The sequence below is a fragment of the Carassius carassius genome, chromosome 46 (assembly GCF_963082965.1).
Source record: "Carassius carassius chromosome 46, fCarCar2.1, whole genome shotgun sequence".
Taxonomy (NCBI): domain Eukaryota; kingdom Metazoa; phylum Chordata; class Actinopteri; order Cypriniformes; family Cyprinidae; genus Carassius; species Carassius carassius.
In genome coordinates, this window is record NC_081800.1 from 12,900,149 (window position 1) to 12,925,109 (window position 24,961).

General features: G+C 38.0%; 4 protein-coding genes and 1 non-coding gene across 7 annotated transcripts; 3 read left to right on the top strand and 2 right to left on the bottom strand.

Moving 5' to 3' along the window:
• Nucleotides 1-364: 364 nt before the first annotated feature.
• On the top strand, nucleotides 365-3,403 carry LOC132129368 (BTB/POZ domain-containing protein KCTD6). 2 transcript variants are annotated; one of them, XM_059540935.1, is made up of 3 exons: nucleotides 365-545; nucleotides 1,032-1,132; nucleotides 2,319-3,403. In XM_059540935.1, exons 2-3 carry the CDS (start codon nucleotides 1,103-1,105, stop codon nucleotides 3,003-3,005), a joined length of 717 nt encoding a protein of 238 aa, XP_059396918.1. In that variant the 5' UTR covers nucleotides 365-545; nucleotides 1,032-1,102; the 3' UTR covers nucleotides 3,006-3,403. The 2 variants fall into 2 exon arrangements, with proteins under 2 accessions (XP_059396918.1, XP_059396919.1); XM_059540936.1 differs by lacking the exon at nucleotides 365-545 and adding an exon at nucleotides 589-659.
• Nucleotides 3,404-3,535: 132 nt separating this feature from the next.
• Nucleotides 3,536-5,063, top strand: LOC132129369 (ubiquinol-cytochrome-c reductase complex assembly factor 5-like). Its single transcript, XM_059540937.1, has 2 exons — nucleotides 3,536-4,290; nucleotides 4,643-5,063. Exons 1-2 carry the CDS (start codon nucleotides 4,137-4,139, stop codon nucleotides 4,729-4,731), a joined length of 243 nt encoding a protein of 80 aa, XP_059396920.1. The 5' UTR covers nucleotides 3,536-4,136; the 3' UTR covers nucleotides 4,732-5,063.
• A 2,428-nt stretch (nucleotides 5,064-7,491) lies between these two features.
• LOC132129124 (deoxyribonuclease gamma-like) lies at nucleotides 7,492-13,354 on the top strand. Its single transcript, XM_059540587.1, has 10 exons — nucleotides 7,492-7,691; nucleotides 8,343-8,522; nucleotides 11,167-11,311; nucleotides 11,404-11,492; nucleotides 11,597-11,683; nucleotides 12,033-12,145; nucleotides 12,263-12,375; nucleotides 12,460-12,617; nucleotides 12,735-12,831; nucleotides 12,905-13,354. Exons 2-10 carry the CDS (start codon nucleotides 8,518-8,520, stop codon nucleotides 13,046-13,048), a joined length of 951 nt encoding a protein of 316 aa, XP_059396570.1. The 5' UTR covers nucleotides 7,492-7,691; nucleotides 8,343-8,517; the 3' UTR covers nucleotides 13,049-13,354.
• A 326-nt stretch (nucleotides 13,355-13,680) lies between these two features.
• On the bottom strand, nucleotides 13,681-15,844 carry LOC132129125 (large ribosomal subunit protein uL16). Of its 2 annotated transcripts, none has more exons than XM_059540589.1 (7): nucleotides 15,826-15,844; nucleotides 15,670-15,701; nucleotides 15,199-15,257; nucleotides 14,651-14,758; nucleotides 14,394-14,532; nucleotides 13,993-14,155; nucleotides 13,681-13,907 (listed from the first exon to the last, which is right to left on the bottom strand). In XM_059540589.1, exons 2-7 carry the CDS (start codon nucleotides 15,690-15,692, stop codon nucleotides 13,752-13,754), a joined length of 648 nt encoding a protein of 215 aa, XP_059396572.1. In that variant the 5' UTR covers nucleotides 15,693-15,701; nucleotides 15,826-15,844; the 3' UTR covers nucleotides 13,681-13,751. The 2 variants fall into 2 exon arrangements, with proteins under 2 accessions (XP_059396572.1, XP_059396571.1); XM_059540588.1 differs by having other exon boundaries at nucleotides 15,786-15,831.
• On the bottom strand, nucleotides 14,229-14,363 carry LOC132129871 (small nucleolar RNA SNORA70). The gene has a single exon (XR_009428627.1). It is a non-coding gene; the product is annotated as a small nucleolar RNA SNORA70 (small nucleolar RNA).
• Nucleotides 15,845-24,961: the final 9,117 nt, after the last annotated feature.

A 24,961-nucleotide genomic window follows, 5' to 3' on the forward strand; every position in this document is an offset into this window, starting at 1 on the left:
GTTGTTATGGATCAGGATCTGGTGAATCTGTTCGCCATTGCTATCCCTCTCTTTTTACCATGGCCTCTTTTATGCTGTGCATGGCCATCACCATCAAAGTTACTAGTGAATTAGATTACTAGTAAATAAATACTATATACATATTACTTTATAATCATTTAAATATCCTTCTTTAGAAATGAAGCCCAACCTCCTGTTTTTCATGAAAAGAAACCAAGTAGTTTTCTTGGATCTAAATAATGACAAATGTATGAAGTGAAATAAGAAATATTTAAAAAAAAATTTAGGTCTGGTGAAATTCTGCAGGTGGATTAGACCAACATTTATTTAGCAGTGCATTTGAGTCCCTTTAACACAAGCTTCAACACAGTTGTGTAGTGGTTTCTGCACAGATGTGGAGTGATCCTGCGCTAGTGTAACGTGAGGTCACGTGACTGCGGCTGCTGTGCCGTGTGCTCTCGTCTTTGAACAGCAAACACTCGAGAGTCGTGTATAGCCGCTAAATGATCAAAACCGAAGTATAAACCCCTCAGGCCTGGAGAGAGGTAAGGATGACCACATACCATATAGTATGACTGCCAGAAAAAACGTTAATTTCATTCATTTGTCACTCTTACATTAGTAGTTAGCAGGGAGCTAGCGGTTTATTATGATAGCTGGTTTGTAAAACGCTTCATATTATTAAAACATGTTCATGTTTTTTAATGTTAGAAGTCATCAGGCACAGTCGCTGGACGTTTTTAACTTATTTCTAGGGAAACGTTAAATTACGTTTCAGAAAACCTGAATAATACATGCCTTACTCACCAAAACAGCTAGCATGCTATTGGGCATCCAAATCTATTTTTCTCTCTTTATTTTTTTTTCTCCCTCTTATTTTGACATCCAATTAATTGAGCTTCCTCACACAGAAATACATCATCTGTTTATCTCCGTGTGTACTTGGTTTGTTAAAATATTCAGGTTCTCAAGTGAGGTCTGTATATATTTATGTTCCTTAAATGTAGGGCTAATCAGTGTCTTTTTTGCAGGTCTAACTATAACCCAACTTTAATATCCGAGCTTCTTCTGTGGGTCAGACCAGTCTACCTATCCTTATCAAATGGATAATGGGGACTGGGGGAATGGCAGGGTATGTATGCACAGGAATATTTAGCATAAGTTATTGTTACAAAGGGTTTATTAGACACCGTTGTTTATGTCTATCCAGAACTGCTATTGGAGTAGAATTAAGAGTAATAGAAATTCAGACATTTGTATAAATAGAACAAAATAATTAAGAAAATTTGGCTTTGATTAAACCTTGTGTGAACACACAATTTTGTATGTTTCAAATTGCAGCTATAAAAACATGTTCTTGAAAGTGTGTGTGTGTGTAATATATATATATATATAAATATTTTGGACAAAGATCGAAGAACACTTAATATCCCAGAATACTATTAACTATGAATTGCAATAAAAATGGGTTGCTGTTTTTCTTAAATGATCAGATTTAAAGCCCATTTACACCAAGAAAGATGATCATTAAGATTATGTTGTCTGCCACTTTAAATGCGCAATCTCTTTAATGCTGGTGGATTCTGAGCTGGATTCTCACTGTCAATTATTTGATTGTTTATCAGCTATGAAAGCGATTCCAATAATATTGTTAATCCAACACTATAGATGTGGTGTGGATTTTCCTATTCTCATATAATATACATTCTCATAAATAACCATTAATAAAACATCACATATAGCTATTCTCGGTGTGAACAGGCCTTTACAGTTTTTCTTGTACTAGGTAATAAAAAATAACAAAAGTAGATTGCCAGTTAAAACTTCTAACTGTAATTCAAACTACAGTCACCTTCATCGGCACAGACCTTTAGCCTGTTCTGACTTGGCTTGTTATATTTTCTAACTGATCCGGTTAAAGGTTTTCCCAAAACATAACATTCAAATTGGTTAAAATTTTCATAGATAGATGGACAATTCTTTTTGTCTGACCGTAAGGTCTGTGTAAACTTCAAATTACAAGCTTATTTTAGAGCATATTAAACTTTAAAGCAAAATGTCAAACTGACATGCTTAACAAACCTTCCTTTTCTATTCCAGTTCAGCATCCTGCAGGTTGTCAGCAATTTGATTGAGATTCCAACACGTACATTGTTTCAATGAATGGTTTCAGCCATTCAAAACAGTGCTTTTTTTTAAAATTAGCGCTTCTCCGGTGACAGATTGACAGATTAGCTGCATTAAAATTCTCAATTAAATGTTTGATTATATGTGATGAACTGCATTACTGATTCTCCGCTTTTGTCCATTGCTTGTAGTTGACTCACCCAGTCACCCTAAATGTTGGAGGTCACCTCTACACGACCTCCATCTCCACTCTTCAACGTTACCCAGACTCCATGCTGGGCGCCATGTTCCGTGGAGACTTCCCCACAACGCGGGACGCTCAGGGAAACTACTTCATCGACCGGGATGGGACGCTTTTCCGCTACATATTAAACTTCCTGCGCACATCCGAGCTCACTCTTCCTGTTGACTTCATGGAGATGGACCTTTTGCGTAAAGAAGCTGACTTCTATCAGATCGAGCCTTTAATCCAATGCCTCAGTGACCCAAAGCCTCTGTACCCGCTGGACACCTTTGAGCAGGTGGTGGAGTTGTCCAGTACCCGCAAGCTGTCCAAGTACTCCAACCCAGTAGCGGTTATTATCACACAACTAACCATAACAACCAAGGTCCACTCGCTGTTGGAGGGAATATCCAACAACTTCACTAAGTGGAACAAACACATGATGGACACCAGAGACTGTCAGGTGTCCTTCACCTTTGGACCATGTGACCACCATCAAGAGGTGTCTCTAAGGGTCCACCTCATGGACTACATCACCAAACAGGGATTCACGATCCGGAACACACGGGTGCACCACATGAGCGAGCGTGCCAACGAGAACACAGTGGAGCACCACTGGACTTTCTGCCGGCTAGCATATAAAGTAGAAGATTGACCAGTTTATGAATGTGCTACCAAATGTGGTTGCTGCTGTTTCCAATTCCTTTTAATCTTTAGAAATTCCATTATCAGTTGAGACCAACAAAGAGAAAAAAAAGAAATTTAAAGGATCACATCATGCAATGAAGAATATTTTGCAAAAGCATTAAAATAATGATACAAATGCATTTGCAATATATATTCAGATAATACTCAAGCATCTTTCAGTATTCTATTAACACCTTGACCACAAAAAAAAACAGATTCACCAGAAATTGTTTCAGGTGTTCATTCATTCCTTCAGTTCAGAAATCTGTCAAACATTGTGCACTATGTGCAACACCGAGATGTTAGCGTGCATGTATTTCAAACATATTCTTTAACTATTAAATGTCCACATGCTGTAAATTAAAATCACTGAATGGTTCATCAGTTTCGTTTAAAAAGAAAAGAAAAAAGGTGTTGGCAAAAGATTTGTCTTATTTTATCGTACTATATTTGCCCATTTCGAAGGTAAAATATGTTAAATCTCAAAGGCATGGTTCACCCAAAAATGGAAATTCTGACATCATGTCACCCTCAAGTTTCTCTGAAAATGTTTGAGTTTCTTTCTTCTGTTCAGTACAACAACAGAATACATTTTAAAGAACGTTATTAACCAAACAGTTGCCGGCAGCCATTGACTTCCACTGTATCGTTTTCATACCATGGAAGTCAGTTGCTACTGTCAACTGTTTAGTTACCAACTTTCTTTAAAATATTTTGTGTTTAACAGAAGAAAGAAACTTTGGAACAACTTGAGGATTTTAGGGTGAGTAAATTATGACAGAATTAAATTTTTTGGGTGATTTATCCTCAATTTAAGTTTTGTATTATAGAAAGCATATAGCAATGATGAGTAGTCCCTGTATGTAAGGGAGTTGGTAGACTCCAGTCAGCGGACCTATTAGAGCACACACACTATGACGTTTACGCCGCCATGTTTCCTGTTCTGTTCTGTAAGCGCAGTGGAAACATGCGATAAGACTGCAGTGTTGAAGGACAGCTGCTCGGATGGTGTATTCTAGCCATTACAGATCATTTTAATAAGTGCATATTACTGCGCTGTGTTTAAGGAAGGGTCTTGCCGTTGACTGTGTTTTGAAAGATGTTTGGAAAAAGCCAGAACCTAAAATATATATTAAGTCTTGTACCTGGAAAAAAACGTCTCGGGACGTACAGATTTTTGCCCTTGTTCTTCTGTATCGGGGGCGTCATGGAGTGGATCATGATTAACGTGAGAATAGGAAAAGAAACGTTTTGTAAGTATGCTAAGACAAATCTTATGTAGCCTACACACACAAACACACACACACCTCTCTTTTTGAGCGTTTCTGTGCATCATCGTGCGTCCTCTTTGCGCAGACAGGTGCTGTTGCACTGTGTATCCAGCGTGAATAATCGTTAAATCTTTAAAGCAAAAATACTGTGTAGTAATGTGTATCATTAATCTTAATTACGCAGGGGTACTCAATTGACATTACGCTTAGATTATGTTAAAATGAATATATTATACAGGAATATATTTATGTAGTCATAAGTTAAGAATTCAATTTTAATTAAGTATTGGTTTTTGTTATTGACACGTGGTTACATTATTTTCTGGCTTCACAGATGATGTCTACAGAAGAAAACAATCAGAGAGGGAATACCAGCACAAGACTGAGGAGGGCTTTGTGCTCACAGAGTCTGAAGCCAAATAAGATCATCAGAAAATACTGGAAATAAACGATCACCACCATAAAGAGACTGAAAACAAAACCACCTTGAGACTTTTGCACATTAACACACTTTTGATATCATTCAAAAATGGGAATTTTATTACACATCAGCTGTAGGGCAGCTGTGACAATGACTGTGTGATTATGAGATGCAGAAGGCTGCTAATGTTTGTTTCTGTAAGGAAAATGGCGATTTTTGTATTGTCTAAAAGTTTTTTCTGCAATAAAAATGTTTTGTGATTTTAAGTAATACACCGAATATTATTTTAATCAAATGAATGCAAAACTGAAGTAATAAACAATTACCCTTGTATCTTTATGGTCTGCTCCTGGACATCTGTATCAACTGGACTTTCATAGTCTGTGTTAAGAATTACCTTTTTCTAGTAAAGCACATGAAAAGAAAACTAGTATATTGTTTTCCCTCAAAATGAACAAGTTCAACAGGTTCACATGATATTTTGCCTTTTGATGAGCTAATGAGTTCCCAGATAACTTGCTGACGGTGCTGGTTCCCATTAGCTATCATATAATCCCAGTATGGATTTAACAGGTTTTCCATTGCATACCTTTCTTGGAACAGATTTATGATATCTTGCATTCTGATTATACAAATATAAAATACATTTGTTTTAGCCATCAAAAACATTAACATGTTAAGCAAAATCCTATTTTAATATCACGATGTATGCAAATTAGCATTATCAGGATTAATTGCCATACCTTTGGTTTCTTGGCTTCCATGACAATTCTACTCTCTGAGATTAATTCTTCATCATCTATTATTTTCGTTTAATAGTAGTTTAGGCACCACTTTACTGGTTCTTGCTGGTTAACAAAATATCCACGGCACAGTCACGAAAAAGAGTAAAATCCTTAGATCCATCATCGTTGTTGTGGTGTGTGAAGAAGAGAGAGGAGCGACGCAGCCTGTCACAGCCTCAGAGTAAAATGAGACCTTTAAGAGTTTCTCTGCCTGTGAACCATTAAAAAACAATTGATGAAACGGCCTTAACCCACTCTGTGCAGTCTTATGGTTTTTTAACAGATCACTCACCTCTCTTCCCACCAAAATAAAATGCTGTGATCCACTTTATTCTTCTGTTTTGTGCATATGCATGTTTTGAAATTGTGCTTAACTGTCTAAGTGGATTAAAAACAACTTTGAAATCGATATACTTTGCCGTCTTCTTATGAATAAGAATTATCTTACAACAAGATGTGTGTTCCTTCCTTTTGTGATTTAATGAGACATTTTCAGGGAACACTGATTTGGAGAAACAGGGAAAGGGGAGAATGAACAGTGCTGGCCATGGAAATAAAGGACAGAATTCAACAGGAAATTATTATTAGTTCAGGAATCTTGGAGTGCATGTTTGAATATGGTGAACTTGCCAACTCAAAATCTATGCATTTCATCCATCTCTATGTGATGTTCAAAAGCTTTATTGTTAGAAATGCAGCTGGGTTTGTTTGGGAGGTATCAGGGGATGGATTGAGAGAAGAGCGAGAAAAACTTCTGTCCCCCTGCCTTTGATTAAGCCGAAGTGAAATTTTCTGATTTGGGCAAAATAAATAATATCCGGAAGTGCTGTGAAATACATTTTGAACATCTTTTAGCTGACATGCTGTACCTTCACCAACTATCGCTTCTAAGAAGCGCTAAAGATTTAACAGAGATCTGAAAGGTTTTTGAGCAGCGTTAGAGTACTACTCATTGTACATCTTATTTCATCTGGCATTTTATAAACAGAATTAACCAGGTGTTCATGCCAAGACTTTTAATTAAAAGGCACTTCCTCAACCTCCCTCTGGGTGCCATTACTTAACCTGATGGGATGAAGGATTAAAGTCAAGGAGAAGAGAAAGAAATGGCATAGACAGACCAGACAGTGTAACATGCAGATGAAGAAAAATATGGGTAAAATTATTATTGCAGGCAAAGCATCTTTGTAGCAAGGTCCAAATATTATTCTGCATGGTTTGCCAGAAGCTCTACAAACTGATGCAGAGTGGCTTTAGCATTTTGGCTAGTTTCTGCTTGTTTCAGGTAAATGAAATTATATTTCAATAATCCTAAATATTAGATATTATTAGTATGAAAACCTTGCCAATTGTTACTCTTTACCTTTTGGATGTATGTGAGATGCAAGATTTATCTTCCAGTTTCTTCTTTAATGTTTTAAAGAACTGCAAAATTTACACCAAGGGAGGGTTTCAAAATCTCTCATAACAGAGACGTGAACCTTCTTCATTTTGGGCTGGTTTTCAGTTTCTCCTTCCTGTGGGCTGATGTATCTGCTGAGGAGGCACTTTAAGGCCGTATTGGTGAGGACTTGTAGAGAACACAAGTGGATCCATCCTCACCGATCTGATAGGACACCTCGTAAGGGTTCACTCACAGTGTCAGCTCAGCTGGAAGTGATGAGAAAAGCTGCTCGTGGGTAAATCCAGCAGCAGAGGCTGCTATTCCTAAGCTGGTGCGTTTTACAGTTGATCTGTAAACATCTGTAGCCAGAGCCTCTGCAGGGAGCTTGAGGAAACCAAAATAATAGTAAATTAAATGAAATTCTACGAGTGAATTCAGTAATTATTCTAAAAATGGTACCTGTAAATTGTTTCTCAAGGACACTGATTTTAATAACAAACCGACAGACTACAACAAATATTAGACCCACTGCAACTAGAATATTAGCTACAATGACTCTTTGCAGAACATGAATAAAGCAGAACTCCTGAGACAATTACGTCATAGAGGAGAAACAGCGCGCTTCTTTAGCGCCATCGCCTGACAAATCAGCGCTCTGTGATGATGAGTGAAAATCTGAAGAATCTTAAAATAGCCAATGTTAAATGTAACTGGTACAGTAGCACATTTGGCCTATTGGCAACTGAACACATAATCAAGACAAAAATAATCAACAAATTCGCAAGGTTTGCAGGTGAGACACTGTGTGAATAACATGCATTCCAATTCTGTTTTCAGATGCATTCTGGGTGTGCAGATCCTGAGTGGGCCTGGTGGTAATCATGTATGATTTCAGTTAGTGTCTTTTATAACTTCATGAATTTGGTAACTTCACCTCTAAGGATGGAGTTCATTGAATATTGTGCATTATTGAAAACTCTGCGTGTATAGCTAGTTCTTTCACAATTGGTATGATTCCCTTAGGACAATTAACAATGGTTTTATTACATATGTAACCTTGCATTTAAGGCGTATTTATTACCATTTGTATAACCAGTTTTACTACAAATACCATGGTTAAACTTAAAATGAATTTGTTTAATTTTTATGTCTTTGACGGGGAACTACATATGTTATAGGGAATACATTTTTTTATTTATCTTCTCGATTAATCAATAACTTTGCTAGAATTTGACAGAACTCTTTGATTTAAAAACATTTTGCTTTGCTCTTTAAGTAGCCGCAGACAATTATGCAACCGTTCTTAAGCATCTATGTGATGTTGTCATATTCTGAGTACAAGCAGTGCCCTAAACTAGAACAATTCTGAAAGAAGAGTAAAAAGATTTTACCCTACATAATTCCGTTAATTTTGCATACTGCATGTGTTGTAATTCTATTGCAGGGCGTGGAAAGGGAAAGACCCGCACTTCATAGATTTGAAAGATACGCTCCTCCCCTTATGCACAAACGTAAAGCTGTGTCCTCGAGCTTTCTGAGTATAATAATACCAGTGGAAACTGTTCACTGCAGAAGGGAAAGAAAGAGAGAGCAGTATTGTCGGAAGTGAAACATTTCAAATGAGGTAAGGAGGGCTGCTTTTCAGTATATTAAGCTTTGTATGCAGTTCTGTGAGTCTGTTGCTTTCTCAGTGCTGAGTTCCACATGTTGTAGCTAAATAGGAAAACAATTGTTTTACATACAGACAAGTTCTTTAGAAAAATGTGTGAAAACAAACCTGTTGCAGGTTATTTGAAACCCTCTAACCCCACAGTTTCAACATGCTATCTGCAGTCTGTATTTCTTCTTATAGCAGCAGCATCCCCGCCCTCTTAGTTACTGTTGCTCCCGGGACAAACAAACGGAGATGCTCACTGTCTCACGATGACAGCTGTCAGTGGGAAAACCGTGTCCCACGATGTTTTTGTACAATTCTGGACACAGAAGAGCCACCATTCAAGTGGGAATTAAATATTCCATGGAGGGAAATTTAAAATAAATGTGGTGGGTAACTCGAAGCGAGGGATTAGGAGAAGCCTCAGGTTACGGTCGTCACGATCGCGGAGGTCAACTGTTCATGTACCAGAGTACGACTACATTAATGTACATTTAACTAGTTTAAATATGGAGAGGCATTGAAATGTAGACCTTTGTTTAAGTTTTTTTTTTTACCTAACAGTTACACTGTACATGATGTGAGAACAGTTCGCTAATTAAGTTTATAATGCAACTTTAACGTTAGCTAGTTTTAAACAGACACATTGCTGAAACGCAAGAAAACATTAATGTTCTGCTTGAGCAGATGAAAAGTGTAAATTAATAAGTGTAACGTTACGACAACCATAAAATGAATTTTTTTTTGTTGTTGCTGTTTTGTGTGAGTTTAGGAAATGTAATAAAATAAATGATATTGCCCATCTTCTCAGGATAGCTGGAATCAGTGTTAAAAGTACTACAAGCACATCGTTTTTTTATTTTTTTATTCTTGTAGCATAAACACCATCGAACCGATGAAAGCTTCGTATCTTCCAATCTTTCTCTATGGCGCTGAAACCTACAGATGTTCGAGTTCCGCTTCTCGTGCAACTGATACTCGACTGCTATTGGCTCATCTGTGTTCGAGGGGAGGGGCTTACCGACACATCCAGAAACCTGACTGAGTCTGTTAACTGTGTGATCAAAGGGTCTCACCAGAAAAGTAGCCAAAACTTTCAGAGCACGAATTCTGAGTATGGTTCACCATAATTGGCTGTATGTCACATTACCTTAATGTTACTTATCAGTTTCATGATCACATTTTTGCAATAACTGTATATAGTCATATTAAAGAGTAACTAAACCCTAAACCAACTTTTTTTAGTTAGTGATCTATAATAATGGGGCTTTATTAGTGCTGTTCATTGATTCGAGTAACTTTTTAGACATTTGAGTATAAAGTGTTTTAATTCTACAATATATGGTGTAAAAACGTGTGAGTGCTGCCCTCTTCAGGTTGAACGGTGGCTACTACAGTTGATTTTTCCTATTGGATGTTGCGGTGGCAAGTGACGTAAGCGGTGGCAGGTGACGTAAGCAGTTTCCAGCTCACCACGCCCCTTGGTACGAGCTACCACGCCCTTGGCAGTATAAAACCATCAAAATCACTGTAGTGAGTCAGGAGCTGGAATTGCGAGTATTGGTAACGACCAGGTCACCAGGATAGACTAATATAGCATCTATTTAGCATAGCAATTATATAGTTATTTAGATCTTCAAGTTAGCGTAGATTTATCGGTATTTAGTACAGTGGTCAGGATGGTACGGAGGTGTGTTGCTGGTTGTGACAGCACTGCTGGACTGCATAGTTTACCAGCAGACTTTAAAATTAAGCGCCAGTGGTTGCATGCATTTGGCCTGGAAGAATGCAAGTTCCCGCCTAGAGCTCAAGTGTGCAAACTGCGTTTTACACGGGATTGCTTCTCCAACGCAATGGAGGTGGAAATGGGCTTCTCCACACAGCTCGCGCTGAAAAGCGACGCGGTGCGGGAGTTAAGACCGCAGTTTGAGCCAGTTGCTCGAATTGATATGAACAGACACCTCGACACCCTCCACTTCAGGTAAAAGTGGGGGAGAAAAGTCCTCTACTTCAAATGATCGCTCTGTTGCAAAGCTACTTGCGTTATTACAGTGACTCTCCATTTTAGCATCTCTGACAGCAGTTGTCAATCAATCCGTCACTGCGGGTCTCAGGATCACGCCGCACTCGCTCAGCCCCGCCCTAGGTTCATCCCCTCTATCTCCGCTGTGATCTGCCCACTTTTCAGCATTTTTCAAATATTGTCAGTGGGTGGAGTCAGGCTCTGAGCAGGGGTTTAGTTACACTTTAAAAAATTTATGCATTTAGCTGGTGCTTTAGATAGAAGCAACTTACAGTGCATCCAGGTTACACAATATTTTTTATTTTTTTTTACCTAGTGTGTTCCCTGGGAATCAAACCCACAGCCTTTTGCACTGTTAATGCAATGCTCGACCACTGAGCCACAGGAACAGGATTAAGCATGTTATTTTTAATTCATGTCATTTCTTCCCCATTGACCTGCCCCTACCTTTTAAAGATGTTTTTACACGTCTGGGTGCCTGTCTGCATGTGGTTCCAATGCTCCCATTAATATAACATTTGAAGCCTGTTCTTTCCCAATGAATGATGAAGTTTTAACCACGGAGGTGTTTTTCTGACTCTTCACATGCAGGATGACCGGCAGACTGCTCCTCCTCACTCTCTCTGTGCTCTCTGGCCCGCTGAGCTGCTATGGCTTCAGAATTTGTGCCTTTAATATTAAGAGTTTTGGTGATTCAAAATCAGCCGATGCCAAAATCATGAATTCTGTATCAAGGGTAAGAAGATTAACAGTACAGTGCAATGTCTATCTAATCTATCTAATATATCTATTGTAAAAGCATCTCGCAAAATTTGTTCTTTTTTGCAGATTGTATCTCGCTGTGACATATGCCTGCTCCAGGAGGTCAGAGATCAGAAAAATAAAGCCATCCCACGACTGCTTGCTGCAGTCAACAGGTAGATGATATGCAAATATTAAAAAAACAAATCTGAAATCACTGTAACCAGTCATATTTAAGAGCACAGTGCATAAATGCTGTTATCTTATATTTTGTTTCCAGACTTAATGGTAATGATTATGACTATGTGGCAAGTGAACGTCTCGGGAGGACACAAAACTATCAGGAGCAATACGTTTTTGTTTTCAGGTATGTGTTCAGCACTTCTGTACATTAGGGCAATATGTAAAGACTAGGAATGGGATCATATTTATTATTGTCTGATATTAGAAATGTTTTAATTTATAAGTATTAGTCGATACTGAATATTTAATTGTGATGCACATTTAGATTGAATTTGCTGTCATTTAACGCTCACTTGAATAACATTGTTAAATGTATTCTTTAGCGAATCACAAAGTGAATATCCATTTTACAGTTTATATTATAATGTTGTGATGCCTAACTTCACTCGTTGCATTACAATTATTATTTTGAAGATGATTCTTGATCACCATAATTGTTATGGAAATTTCAGATCTTTTTTTTTTTTACTCAGGAAAAGCACAGCGAAGCTGAAAAACCAGTATCAGTATCCAGATACACAGAAAGGGGATGTAGATGCTTTTTCCAGAGAACCATTTGTGGTACATTTTCAAGCCCCTAAAACAGGTAAAAATAAAACAGGGAAAACTTTATGCATTGAATTTTTTCCAAAACAAGTCATTATAAACTGAAGTTTGATGATTTTGGTCATGTCATGCGATCTCATAGTGCCTCTGTTAACAGTGGCCAAGGAGTTTGTCTTGATCCCGCAGCACACCACTCCCTCAAATGCCACCAAAGAGATTGACGAACTCTACGATGTCTTTGTGGACATTAGAGCACGGTGGAAAATTGAGGTATGATGGCAGATTTCTAATATTATATAGAGTATAATATCTTGAGATCAAATGGCGAGCTTAGCTTTTTTGTCATCTTTGCAGAATGTGATGCTCCTTGGGGACTTCAATGCAGCTTGTGGTTATGTGGCCAAAAGGAACCGTAAGAAAATCAGGCTCTTCTCTGACCCATCTTTCATCTGGCTGATTCAGGATGACGTGGACACTACAGTGAAACAGTCGACTAACTGTGCATATGACCGGTATAGTAAAATACTCAAATCAGCGTAATAAAATAATGCTCTAATGCAATAAAGCATAAGGTCAACCTTTTATGCTTGCTAAAAATTTAACCATATTCTTTAATGGTTAATCCTCAGAATTGTTGTGCACAGAGAGCCATTTCTCAGAACAATTGAACCTATTTCAGCACAGCCGTTCAATTTTCCCAAGGAATTCCACCTTACAGAGGCTGAGGTAAGCCAAAATCAGCACTTACTGTTTTTATTTTGCACATGGTCATGCCATTGAACTTCAGGTTGTGTTAAAGGCCCTAGAAGTGAGTGATCACTACCCCATCGAGGTGCTCCTCAAAACTCAGAAAGTGTCCTTCAAAGGAAACAGCAAAGCTTTGTGTCTTCTGCCAACAGTGTTTGTCTTGAACATCTTACTGCTACTGCAAATGATCATATGAACACGAATGAACCAGAAGTGGATTATTCATCTCACCTAGATGAAGTGGACTTTACTTTGCTGTTATACAGCTGTTAATGTACCTTAGCTTATACAGATCCACAACTGCATCTTCAGGATGTGCTGAACAGTGGATGTGACTTATGAATAAATTATGAAAAATTTATTTTGCTTTGATTAATCTAAGTTAATCAGGTTTCCATAAATGGCTTTAGAGAAAATATATCCAATCTTTGTAATAAATATTGTTTTACTGTGGAAACTTTCAGGAAATATGTCGTCACACAAAAGGCCCAAAGAAAAAATCCACAGAAAACTCTGTATTAACACCAATTAATGTTTTTCACTGCCAAAAATATTTTCACAATTACATTTTCACAACTACTTGGCCAAGTATTTACTAAGAATGTACATCGGCATTCAATTTAATTAGCAAAGTCTTGCTTGGAGCAAACGGCAAAGCATCTTCCAGAATTATATGGTCTGATTAACAGTGAAGTTAAGCTTTGTCCTGAAGGCAAAACAATGATAAACCGCCAAATGCCCAATCAATGCCACGCATAACTTAAATTGAATGAAAATCCATTCTGGAGAAGATATTTTTTTAAATAAACAATGCAAATTATGAAAAACTGTAAATCAAAGAATGGACTTTATTGGTGTCATTAGAGCCTTGGTTCACACGGATGAATAAGTGTGAATGCTTAGTTGGCGTGCAGGGCCTTCCAGCGGCTCAGGGGTCCATGGCTGGGAATGTACTTCACCCCACAGCCATCAGGGATCACACGCTTCTCCGCCAGCATGTTATCAAAGTCGCAGGCGTTGAACTTGGTGAATCCATATTTCTTGGAGATGTGGATCTAACATTAATATAATGCAGACCGTTAGCATACCACCTTCAAATATTAAATCACCTACACAGTTTTTAAACTTCGTTTTACATACCTTCTGACGACCAGGGAACTTGAACTTGGCTCTCCTCAGAGCCTCGATCACATGTTCCTTGTTTGAAGCCTTTGTGCGCACAGACATGATCACCTGGCCAATGTTCACACGGGCCACTGTGCCCTGAGGCTTACCGAAAGCACCACGCATACCAGTCTGGAGCCTGAAGAGGAGAACAACAAAGATCAACTCACTCAAAAGTGGTCAAACAAATTCCATTTGAAAAATAAAGAATGTTATGTCTCAATGGTCCCTTTAAGGGCCCAGCACTGCGCAGCTAGGCTCATACACAAACCAAAGACTTGCTGTCTGCAGCCTTTGCACACCACACAAGTACAAACAACCTGTCTAGTCGGCTTAATAAGCTGCAGGTAAGAGTCTCAGACCACACACACGCTCACCTATCAGCTCCAGCACAGGATAACATTTTGTTGATACGGATGACATGGAAGGGGTGCAGGCGGACACGGATGTGGAAACCATCTTTACCGCAAGTCTTCACCATGTACTTGTTGGCGCAGATACGGGCAGCCTCAAGAGCTAGTAAATTAACAGATCAGAGGGAAAAAAAAACGAAGACTGTATGAATCAGAAAATGTTTGATGCAAAATGTTTAAGTATAAGATATGAACAACAGTATTGTATGAAGACACCTCACCTTCACTGGACAGCTGCTCATATTCATCAGATACCATGTGAGCACACAGCGGGAACTCATCCACCTTAGCCTTCTTCCTGCCCAAGTCGAAGATCCTGATCTTGGGATCTGAGTTTGGGAGAGGAATGCGCTTTATCAGAACAAATCTTGAATAACTGGTTTCATTAATAGAGGACTTTTATTAAGTTTAAACTGTTATAGTCCATGCATTCGGGGTACCCACATTTTTTGATCGGTTAATTTTTTAGTTTGAGAACGCTGTAAGGATTAGAAATATTTCTAATTCACCATTGAACTTCAAAGTCAATTTACGAAACACTTTAATTATCACCATGTCTTATGAGTTTAACACGTAAAAAAGCTGATTAAACATGCTCTAAAATCAAGAAAGTCTATTTATAAACATTTTTCAATTTCAATTACTTTTTAAAAGCACAGTAAATGGCATTTTAAAACTATGATTTTCCAGGCTGTGCATGAGCAGGGGATTTGTGTGTCTACACTTTCATAATAAAGATCCTGGACATGTGTTGTCTTCCATAGCTTACCAGGAACACCTCGACAGAAACGGGACTTCGGGTAAGGCTTGTTCTTACAATATCTGTAGCTGTAAGACAACACAGACCATTAGTAAGACTTAAAACCACCAACACAGGTGACTAATACTTAAAAGTACAAAGACGTAATGTACACAAAGCTTAACACCCTAACGTTCAATATAGCATCTGTTATATTTAGAGATTCAAACAGCCCAACAACTACAACTGCAGTAAACGACTAACTTAAATGACAACCTAATTTCAGCGTCTCACTGGGCTTTCATTTGTGTGTTTCACATTCACAAACACTGGGTTTCAAGTGATCAAGAATTTTATAAAGCAGTGAATTTGAGTCCAGAAGTGTCTTAAGTAGACAGTAGCGTGTGTTAGTGTACGGTCACTGCTGAATGAAGCACATGGTTAGCGAGCCCTGGCATCTTCACCAAGACCGGCTTATAAAACAACAAATTTACAACTTACCAACGGGCTGGACGGCGGCCCATGGTTGCGATCTGTAATGTACACAATAACAATAGTTTAAAAAAAACTAAATGTGTATTTATAAGACCGTAAATAAAGTGGTTTTTTCGACAAACCTGAAGAGAGCGTCGCAGCTCGCTGTTACCACGCACTCACCTAATGGAGGAAAGGAAGAATACCGAGCTTCCGCGCGTCATAAATGCGTGAAACTTCTTCCGGTTCTTCTTCTTCTTTTGATTTTATGGAGGGTTGCCTACCAACTTTAAAGGTGCATACCACCACCTACTGTCATGGAGTGTGGAGAGAATGACTAAGCCCTCCTGTATCCTATTACATAACCCACTATTCTTAATAAATCTCATGACTGTATTTAATTGTTTTCCTGAATTTGGCCTGTCATTTAATAAGCTGGCTATATTTAATTCCTGGCATCCTACTGTTTGTAATTATTCCATAAGTATCCTCCTTTCTTTTTTATATGCTTTCACATCTTCAAAACATATGATCTATGCTACGGTTTCCTCTGTTAAACAGACATCAGATAAACCTGTGCTATGTTTCCCTATAATGTGAAAAGTATGATTTAGATTTAAATTTCATGTAGGTAAATGTGTGAAAATAACTAATAGTTGAAAATTATTTTACTTTTCTTTATTTTTTTAAACCTTGTAATAGTATGACATGAGTCCCAGACTGTCTGCCATTTCCTATTGCATGCTTCTAAAATGCAATGTTTTCCTTCTGATCTACTGCAATGTGCAATGTTTATACTTGGTTCTTTCATTTTAATTGATTATTTTGGGTATTATGTCTGTTTCATCATTACCTTGAATTTCCATGTGTGTACCCACATAAATTGAATTATTATTCTCATCTGTTGTAAACTGTACAATATAATCATGATTTCTGTTAAAATGTCAGTTCTATTTGTTTCCAATGATTGTAAACTCATAAGAACTGCCATTGAATCAGAACATATTATTACTTTATCAGGTCTAACTTAATAAACCTAATGTAGTGCCTTTAGAAATGCTGTCATCTCAGCTGTATACTGTAGATGTACCATCTGTTATGCTTCCAGTCTTGCTCACCTCAAACACTGGAACATAGAATGCAGTCCCTGTCCTCCAGTATCTATACTCTTTGACCCGTCTGTATATTTGAAGAAATTAGTGTGATTTTTTTTATATACTCATTTACATATGTAATTAAACTAACTGCTCCATCCATTTTCCTTCTGTTCTTATGTAATTTTATGTCTATTTCATGTTGAGCTAATATCCAAGGTGTAATTGGAGATATTACCACTAATGGGGCAAATGATATTGACTCTAGACTCTAGACCACCTTCATTATCCGAATTATTTTCCATGCAACAAAATTGAAATTCAATTGCATACTACCACAACAAAATTAACAACTGTTCTGACCCTCACTTTTTCAAGACTTTCTCTTCTTTTCTTAGTCAGACTCCACCTCCTGCTTCATCGACTCAGCCGACGACTTTGCAGTTTTCTTCACAAATAAGACAAGAACCATCAGTAACCAATTCTCCACACGGCAGACTGAGGATAACTACACAACGACTAATACACACTCTCTTTCCTCCTTCTCTCCACTCTCTCTTGCAAAGACACTTGAGTGAGTTGTGTTCAACCAACTCTCTATGTTTCTTGTACAGAATAACCTCCTGGACAGCAACCAGTCTGGCTTCAAAAGCAGCCACTCAAATGAGACTCCCCTGCTCTCTGTTACTGAAGCCCTGTGACTGACAAGAGCAGCTTCCAAATCCTCTGTACTCATCCTGCTGGATCTGTCTGCAGTTTTTGAAACAGTTAATCACCAGATTCTACTGTCCACCCTCAGAAAGATGGGCATCTCTGGAACCGCACTCCTTAGGTTTAAGTCCTACCTCTCCGATAGATCCTTCAGGGTTTCTTGGAGGGGTGAAGATTCTAAGTCACAACTTCTTACTACTGGGGTTCCTCAAGGCTCAGTACTCATACCACTTCTCTTCTCCATTTACATGACGTCATTAGGATCTGTCATTCAGAAGCATGGCTTTTCCTATCACTGCTATGCTGATGTCACTCAACTTTACTTCTCATTTCAACCAGATGATCCGATGGTAGCTGCTCGCATTTCAGGCTGAGTGACATTTCTAGCTGGATGAATGACCATCACCTTCAGCTCAACAGTCTCATATACAACTGGGTTCATCAACCATAACTCCCTCCAGGACGGCAGGAAACCTAGGAGTTGTGATGGATCATCAGTTAAGCTTCACAGACCATATTGCTACAACAAACCGTTCCTGCAGATTTGCCCTATACAACATTAGGAAGATTAGACCCTTCCTGTCAGAGCAAGCGACCCAACTTCTTGTCCAAGCTCTTGTTCTCTCCAGACTGGACTGTTGTAATGCTCTCCTGGTGGGACTTCCTGCATGTACTATCAAGCCTCTACAACTGATCCAGAGTGCAGCATTGAGGGTTGTCTTCAATGAACCAAAAAAAAAAGCTCACAATACTCCTCTCCTCATCAAGTAACACTGGCTACCAGTAGCCCCTCGCATTAAATTCAAGGTACTGATGCTAGCCTTCAAGACGACCACTGGCATGGCACCAATATACCTAAACTCACTAGCTCAAACTTATGTGCCCTCCATAAGCTTGTGTTCTGCAACCGAACGACGCCTTGTGGTGCCATCCCAAAGAGGTTCAAAATCACTCTCACAGACCTTTTCCTGGACTGTGCCCAGCTGGTGGAATGACCTCACAATCTCAATTCGAACAGCCAATTCTTTACCCATTTTCAGAAAACATCTAAACACTCATCTTTTTCACCAGCACTTGACCAACTAATACTAACACTTACCTTTTCTTGTCTATCCTATTCTTTAGAGAAAAACAAAAACAAAAAAACTTAGCTACGGGTTCTGTGCTAGACTAACTGAGACTTGTCATGGCACTTGTATACTGTGATTGTTTTCTTGTTGGTCTGATTGCTTCTATTGTTCTCATTTGTAAGTCGCTTTGTACAAAAGCGTCTGCTAAATGATTAAATGTAAATTTAAAGACTTTACCTGTTGGATTTAAAATTTCCCAGCAATCATTCAGAATTTTCCTTACATGATGAGTATCTCTTTGTCCCTGTAGATTTAACCAGAATGCCATAGTTTCTGTCTTTTTATAAATAATGGCATTTCTGATATTTTTATTTGTAATGCTGCAATGGCTGTGAATTTAACTGCTCCTAAAATGAGTCTTAATGCCTTAGCTTGCATGACATCTAATATCTTTAACAACGTTGACGATGCTGACTCCTAAACAATGCATCCATAGTGTAAGGTTGATCGAATAAGACCAACATAAATGCCCTTTAATGGCTCTTTGTCAGCACCCCATTCGTGTCTCATTAAATGTAAAATTTTACCACATCTCTTTAATATATAATCTATATGATCCTTCCAGGTTAATTTGCCATCAAACTACACTCATAGATACTTAACATTTTGACACTTTCTCTAAAGAAGACCCATATAATTTAACCAGTTTATTCTTTTTAATTTTCTTCCTTGTAAATATCTGGTAACATGTTTTAAATATTGAGAATTTAAATCCCCATTCTAATAACTATTTTTCACCTACTTCTATAGTATCTTGAATTTTATCCATTATAACAAAAATAATAATTGTTGATTATTCCCTTGAAATTGTAATTGCAATTATTAATTTAAGATTATCACAATTTACACTGAATTATGTTTATACCATTGTTTGAAGCAACTACATGCCATATGCATATTTTTATAGCCTATGAAAATAATCAAGCTGAAAACACCAAACTGAAAAACTTGTATTGCTTTTCATTAAGCCTCAAATGTCAACTTTACATCGGACTGGTTTCTTCTTAAAATAAAAAAAAAATAAAAAAATAATACAGTAACATAATAATACACTAAGTAAAAATATACACTAACACTAAAATAAATAACCTGTAGAAAGAAAAAATCTCAGAATTACATCAATAACGATTAATTGCCTCTTTGAACGACTATGTTATTGTGGTATCTGTAATTGTAATCGCGATGATAAATTGTATTAATTCTTCAGCCACTATTTTTAGTGGTGCTCGAGCCATGAACAAGTTTATCTTATACCAACCTGAGAAATGTTTCTCCTCAGAAGCAAATTAATATGAACTAGAAATGCATATTGTTTGCAGAGAGAAAGAAGCTACTCATGTGCAGCTTGTGAATGACTCTACAGGCAAGAAAAAAACATTCCAACTAGATCAGATTATTACAGATGAGTGAATCCAACCGAAAGAGTATCATAACATGAAAACAATTCAAGTACCAAAATGACAATACCATAACCACGGTTTTCGACGCATTACTGGAATATAAACTAGGCCTACTGTACATGGCAAGTCTTCAGTAGGCTACCATAGTATGAACAGTAACATGGTACCTCCACATAATGTCTTTAAAAATATATATTTTTAAAGGGTTACTCCAACCCAAAATGAAAATGTTGTCATTAATCATTTACACCCATGTCATTCCAAACCCTTAAAAGCTCAGTTCGTCTTCGGAACACAATTTAAGATATTTTGGACTGCCAAGTAAATAACAGTGTCAAGGTCCATAAAAGGTATGAAAAGCCTTCATCAGAATACTCCATCTACCATCAGACGTGCAATCTGGGTTATATGAAGCGACGGGAACACTTTTTATAAGCAAAGAAAACAAAAATGACAACATTATTCAATAAATCCTTCATCAACGTTTTCCTCTGTGTCACGCCATATCACCGTGCTGCGTGTTTGCTTCATATAACCCAGATTGCACGTCTGATGGCAGATGGAGTATTCTGACGAAGGGTTTTCATACCTGTTATGGACCTTGACACTGTTATTTACTTGGCAGTCTATGGGACAGTGTCAAGCCTCCAGGTTTTCATCCAAAATATCTTAAATTGTGTTCCAAAGACGAATTGAGCTTTTATGGATTTGGAACATATGACAACATTTTCATTTTGGGGTTGAGTGACCCTTTAATAGAAGAAACTTTAACAAATGCTGTATCGTGTAGAAACTAAAAGTCAATATGATTCCGTTATTTCCTTGGTCAGTAATAGGCTAAACGATTGTTTACGTTACAGTTATGCATACACACACACACACACACACACACACACACACACACACACACACACACACACACACACACACACACACACACACACACACACACATATATATATAACTATGAATTAACACATGTGGAATTATATACATAACAAAAAAGTGTGAAACAACTGAAAATATGTCATATTCTAGGTTCTTCAAAGTAGCCACCTTTTGCTTTGATTACTGCTTTGCACACTCTTGGCATTCTCTTGATGAGCTTCAAGAGGTAGTCACCTGAAATGGTTTTCACTTCACAGGTGTGCCCTGTCAGGTTTAATAAGTGTGATTTCTTGCCTTATAAATGGGGTTGGGACCATCAGTTGTGTTGTGCAGAAGTCAGGTGGATACACAGCTGATAGTCCTACTGAATAGACTGTTAGAATTTGTATTATGGCAAGAAAAAAAGCAGCGAAGTACAGGAAAACGAGTGGCCATCATTACTTTAAGAAATGAAGGTCAGTCAGTCCGAAAAATTGGGAAAACTTTGAAAGTGTCCCCAAGTGCAGTCACAAAAACCATCAAGCGCTACAAAGAAACTGGCTCACATGCGGACCGCCCCAGGAAAGGAAGACCAAGAGTCACCTCTGCTGCGGAGGATAAGTTCATCTGAGTCACCAGCCTCAGAAATCGCAGGTTAACAGCAGCTCAGATTAGAGACCAGGTCAATGGCACACGGAGTTCTAGCAGCAGACACATCTCTAGAACAACTGTTAAGAGGAGACTGTGTGAATCAGGCCTTCATGGTAGAATATCTGCTAGGAAACCACTGCTAAAGAAAGGCAACAAGCAGAAGAGACTTGTTTGGGCTAAATAACACAAGGAATGGACATTAGACCAGTGGAAATCTGTGCTTTGGTCTGATGAATTCAAATTTGCGATCTTTGGTTCCAACCACTGTGTCTTTGTGCGATGCAGAAAAGGTGAATGGATGGACTCTACATGCCTGGTTCCCACTGTGAAGCATGGAGGAGGTGTGATGGTGTTGGGGTGCTTTGCTGGTGACACTGTTGGGGATTTATTCAAAATTGAAGGCATACTGAACCAGCATGGCTACCACAGCATCTTGCAGCGGCATGCTATTCCATCCGGTATGCATTTAGTTGGACCATTTATTTTTCAACAGGACAATGACCCCAAACACACCTCCAGGCTGTGTAAGGGCTATTTTACCAAGAAGGAGAGTGATGGGGTGCTGCGCCAGATGACCTGGCCTTCACAGTCACCGGACCTGAACCCAATCGAGATGGTTTAGGGGTGAGCTGGACTGCAGACAGAAGGCAAAAGGGCCAACAAGTGCTAAGCATCTCTTGGGGAACTCCTTCAAGACTGTTGGAAGACCATTTCAGGTGACTACCTCTTGGAGCTCATCAAGAGAATGCCAAGAGTGTGCAAAGCAGTAATCAAAGCAAAAGGTGGCTACTTTGAATTACCTAGAATGACATATTTTCAGTTGTTTCTCACTTTTTTGTTATGTATATAATCCATATATAATTCCACATGTGTTAATTCATAGTTTTGATGCCTTCATTGTGAATCTACAATTTTCATAGTCATGAAAATAAAGAAAACTCTTTGAATGAGAAGGTGTGCAAACTTTTGGTCTGTACTGTATGTGTATATATAAACCAGTGTAACCATAGTTTTAGTAAGAATACAAAAACACAAGAGGGCGACAAAGCTTGTCAAACCGTTCGCTCGTTGCACATCGTCTCGAGGGAGGCGCTTGTTGCTTTGTCCTTCTCCAGTCCGGATGTGGTAATGAAATCCCTCCTGCACAGTGACATCATAGCTCTGAACTGTGGATAATGAGGACCAAATGCTCGGATGGTCATTGGAACCCATGAAATCACAAATGTTGCTCATAAGTGTAAAAATGACTTGATAATACAAAAATCCTTTTTCTACCCTAACATTTGATTGAAGTGTGGAACATCAGTTCAGATGTAGATCACTAAAGCAGCCATTGTGTAAGAACGACCAAGATATATATATATATATTTTTTTTTTTCAGGCCTTGACAAAGATAATTTATAATCTAAGGAAATATCCACTCTATCCAAAGCTGAGGCCAAAGCTCTGTAAACAGTCTGAAATCTTCTTGTGTCGCTCTGTGTTATTCAACTAACTGGGGCAAGCAGACATTCTTACCTTAGATGGGGCTGTGCACAGGTCAAGCCAAGTCAGATCTGCCTCCTCATTCATTTGAGTTCAGAACTGAGTCAGACTTGACCGGCAATTACTCCCACAGCAACACAGCCTGGAGATATGCAAAGAATTTAGGTCTAAGGCTTTGGCATATATAGTAATATTTAAGAGAGAGAAAAAAAAGTTTTGAGCTATTTTTTCATGCATTTTCTATGGACACACACACACACACACAAATAAATATAATGCATTTATTTATGTTTTGACTGAATAAATCAGTCACAAACTATTTTGATTAGTTTTTTCATTTGAGTTTACTTGACTGATGAATCAGACAACCGTTGCAGTTCTCGTTATAACACGTAAGAGTTTCAAAACTCACATTTGAGGTTTGAATGTGTAATTTATGTTGAAGAAGAAAACATGAAAGTATAATCATGTCATTTTACCACATTTTATTTTTTATTTTTTTGCTCATAAATCAAAAACCACTATTCGAAAAACCCATCTGACATTCCCAAGGTACTCCATGGTGGTTTCCACATTGGTTTACAAACTGAAGTCATGACTAAACCGCTCTTTTATGGGATCATGATGCAAATATGCAACAAAACAGCCACAGTATTTCTTTATTATCTATTGTTATGATTTTATTCATTGTTTAAACCAAATTTGGTTTACAGTTACACAAAACATGACAAAAACTACATGATCCAACTTAGTGTTCTTGCATCTAGTTTAAGCATTTTTTTTAGTTGCCCTTGTGGTTCTCTTGATTAGTATATGGTAAGATACTGTATGACACTAAGAATGGTCAGAATGTATCATGGTAATGGTCTTTAGTGACAGAGAACTCACACTTTATAAAAGGTTTTGTTTCCTTTCATCGAACCACAAACTAAGTGTGGGGCTTCAGTTACCACACCCAAAGCCTTCACACATCAGTGTAGAAGAGCTGCACGGACTCATATAATGCACAGCATCAGCTTTTACTCACAAGTGGAATGAGTTTTCACATGCCATTGTGTCTTGGCCTTGCACAGGTCCTGTGCAGGTTGCATATGCATATGCTTGTGCACATGTATAGGTGTGGTTTAAAAGCATGTGTGCACTGTCTGGTAGGGTACATGGTGTAATTTCAATGCTCAAAAATGTGAGAAGAAAAAGAAAATGAAGAAGAGTGTGGATCATGACTCATGAAGTTAAAGAGGAATAAAAAACATTAGGAAAGGGGGAACTAAATGGTATGAAAAAGGGCTGGGTTGGATGTTACTTATTACATCCCTCTTTAAAATAAGATATTAACCAGCTTAATGTGGTTTACTAGTTTTAGATGGTTTAAACTTGACTCTCAACCTGACCAAGCTGATTTAGCAGATCGGCCAGCTGAAAAGTGACATCAAAACAAACCAACTAAACTTTTTTATTTTATTTTTTTAAATATCATTGTTTGTGTTCATTTGATGATCTTGGATAATTTTCCATTCATCTGTGTGGAAAAGTCATAGTCTAATCCCTTCAGGGAATGTAGGCTAATGTGATGATTTCCCCAATGATAGATTCAGGCAAATGGCTAGTTATTTATCTCAATCCAAAAAAAAAAAAAAAAATACAAAGAAAATTCTATCCCATTCTTCTTATGATTAGTACATCAGGTGCTATGGGACGTGTTCCTGGTCCCAGTTGACCTAATAGGGAGCCAGTGTAGTGTTGACAGTACCAGGCTAATATGGTCGTACTTCCTGGTTCTTGCGAGAATGCTAGCTGCAGCATTTTGGACCAGCTGGAGTTTGTTTATGAAACGCACAGAGCAACCACCCAATAAAGTATTACAATAATCTAACCTTGAAATCATGAACGCATGAACTAATGTTTCTGCATTTGACATTAAGAGAATAGGTCGTAATTTATATGTTTTACACATGCTAGAAATAGAATTATCAAAGGAAAG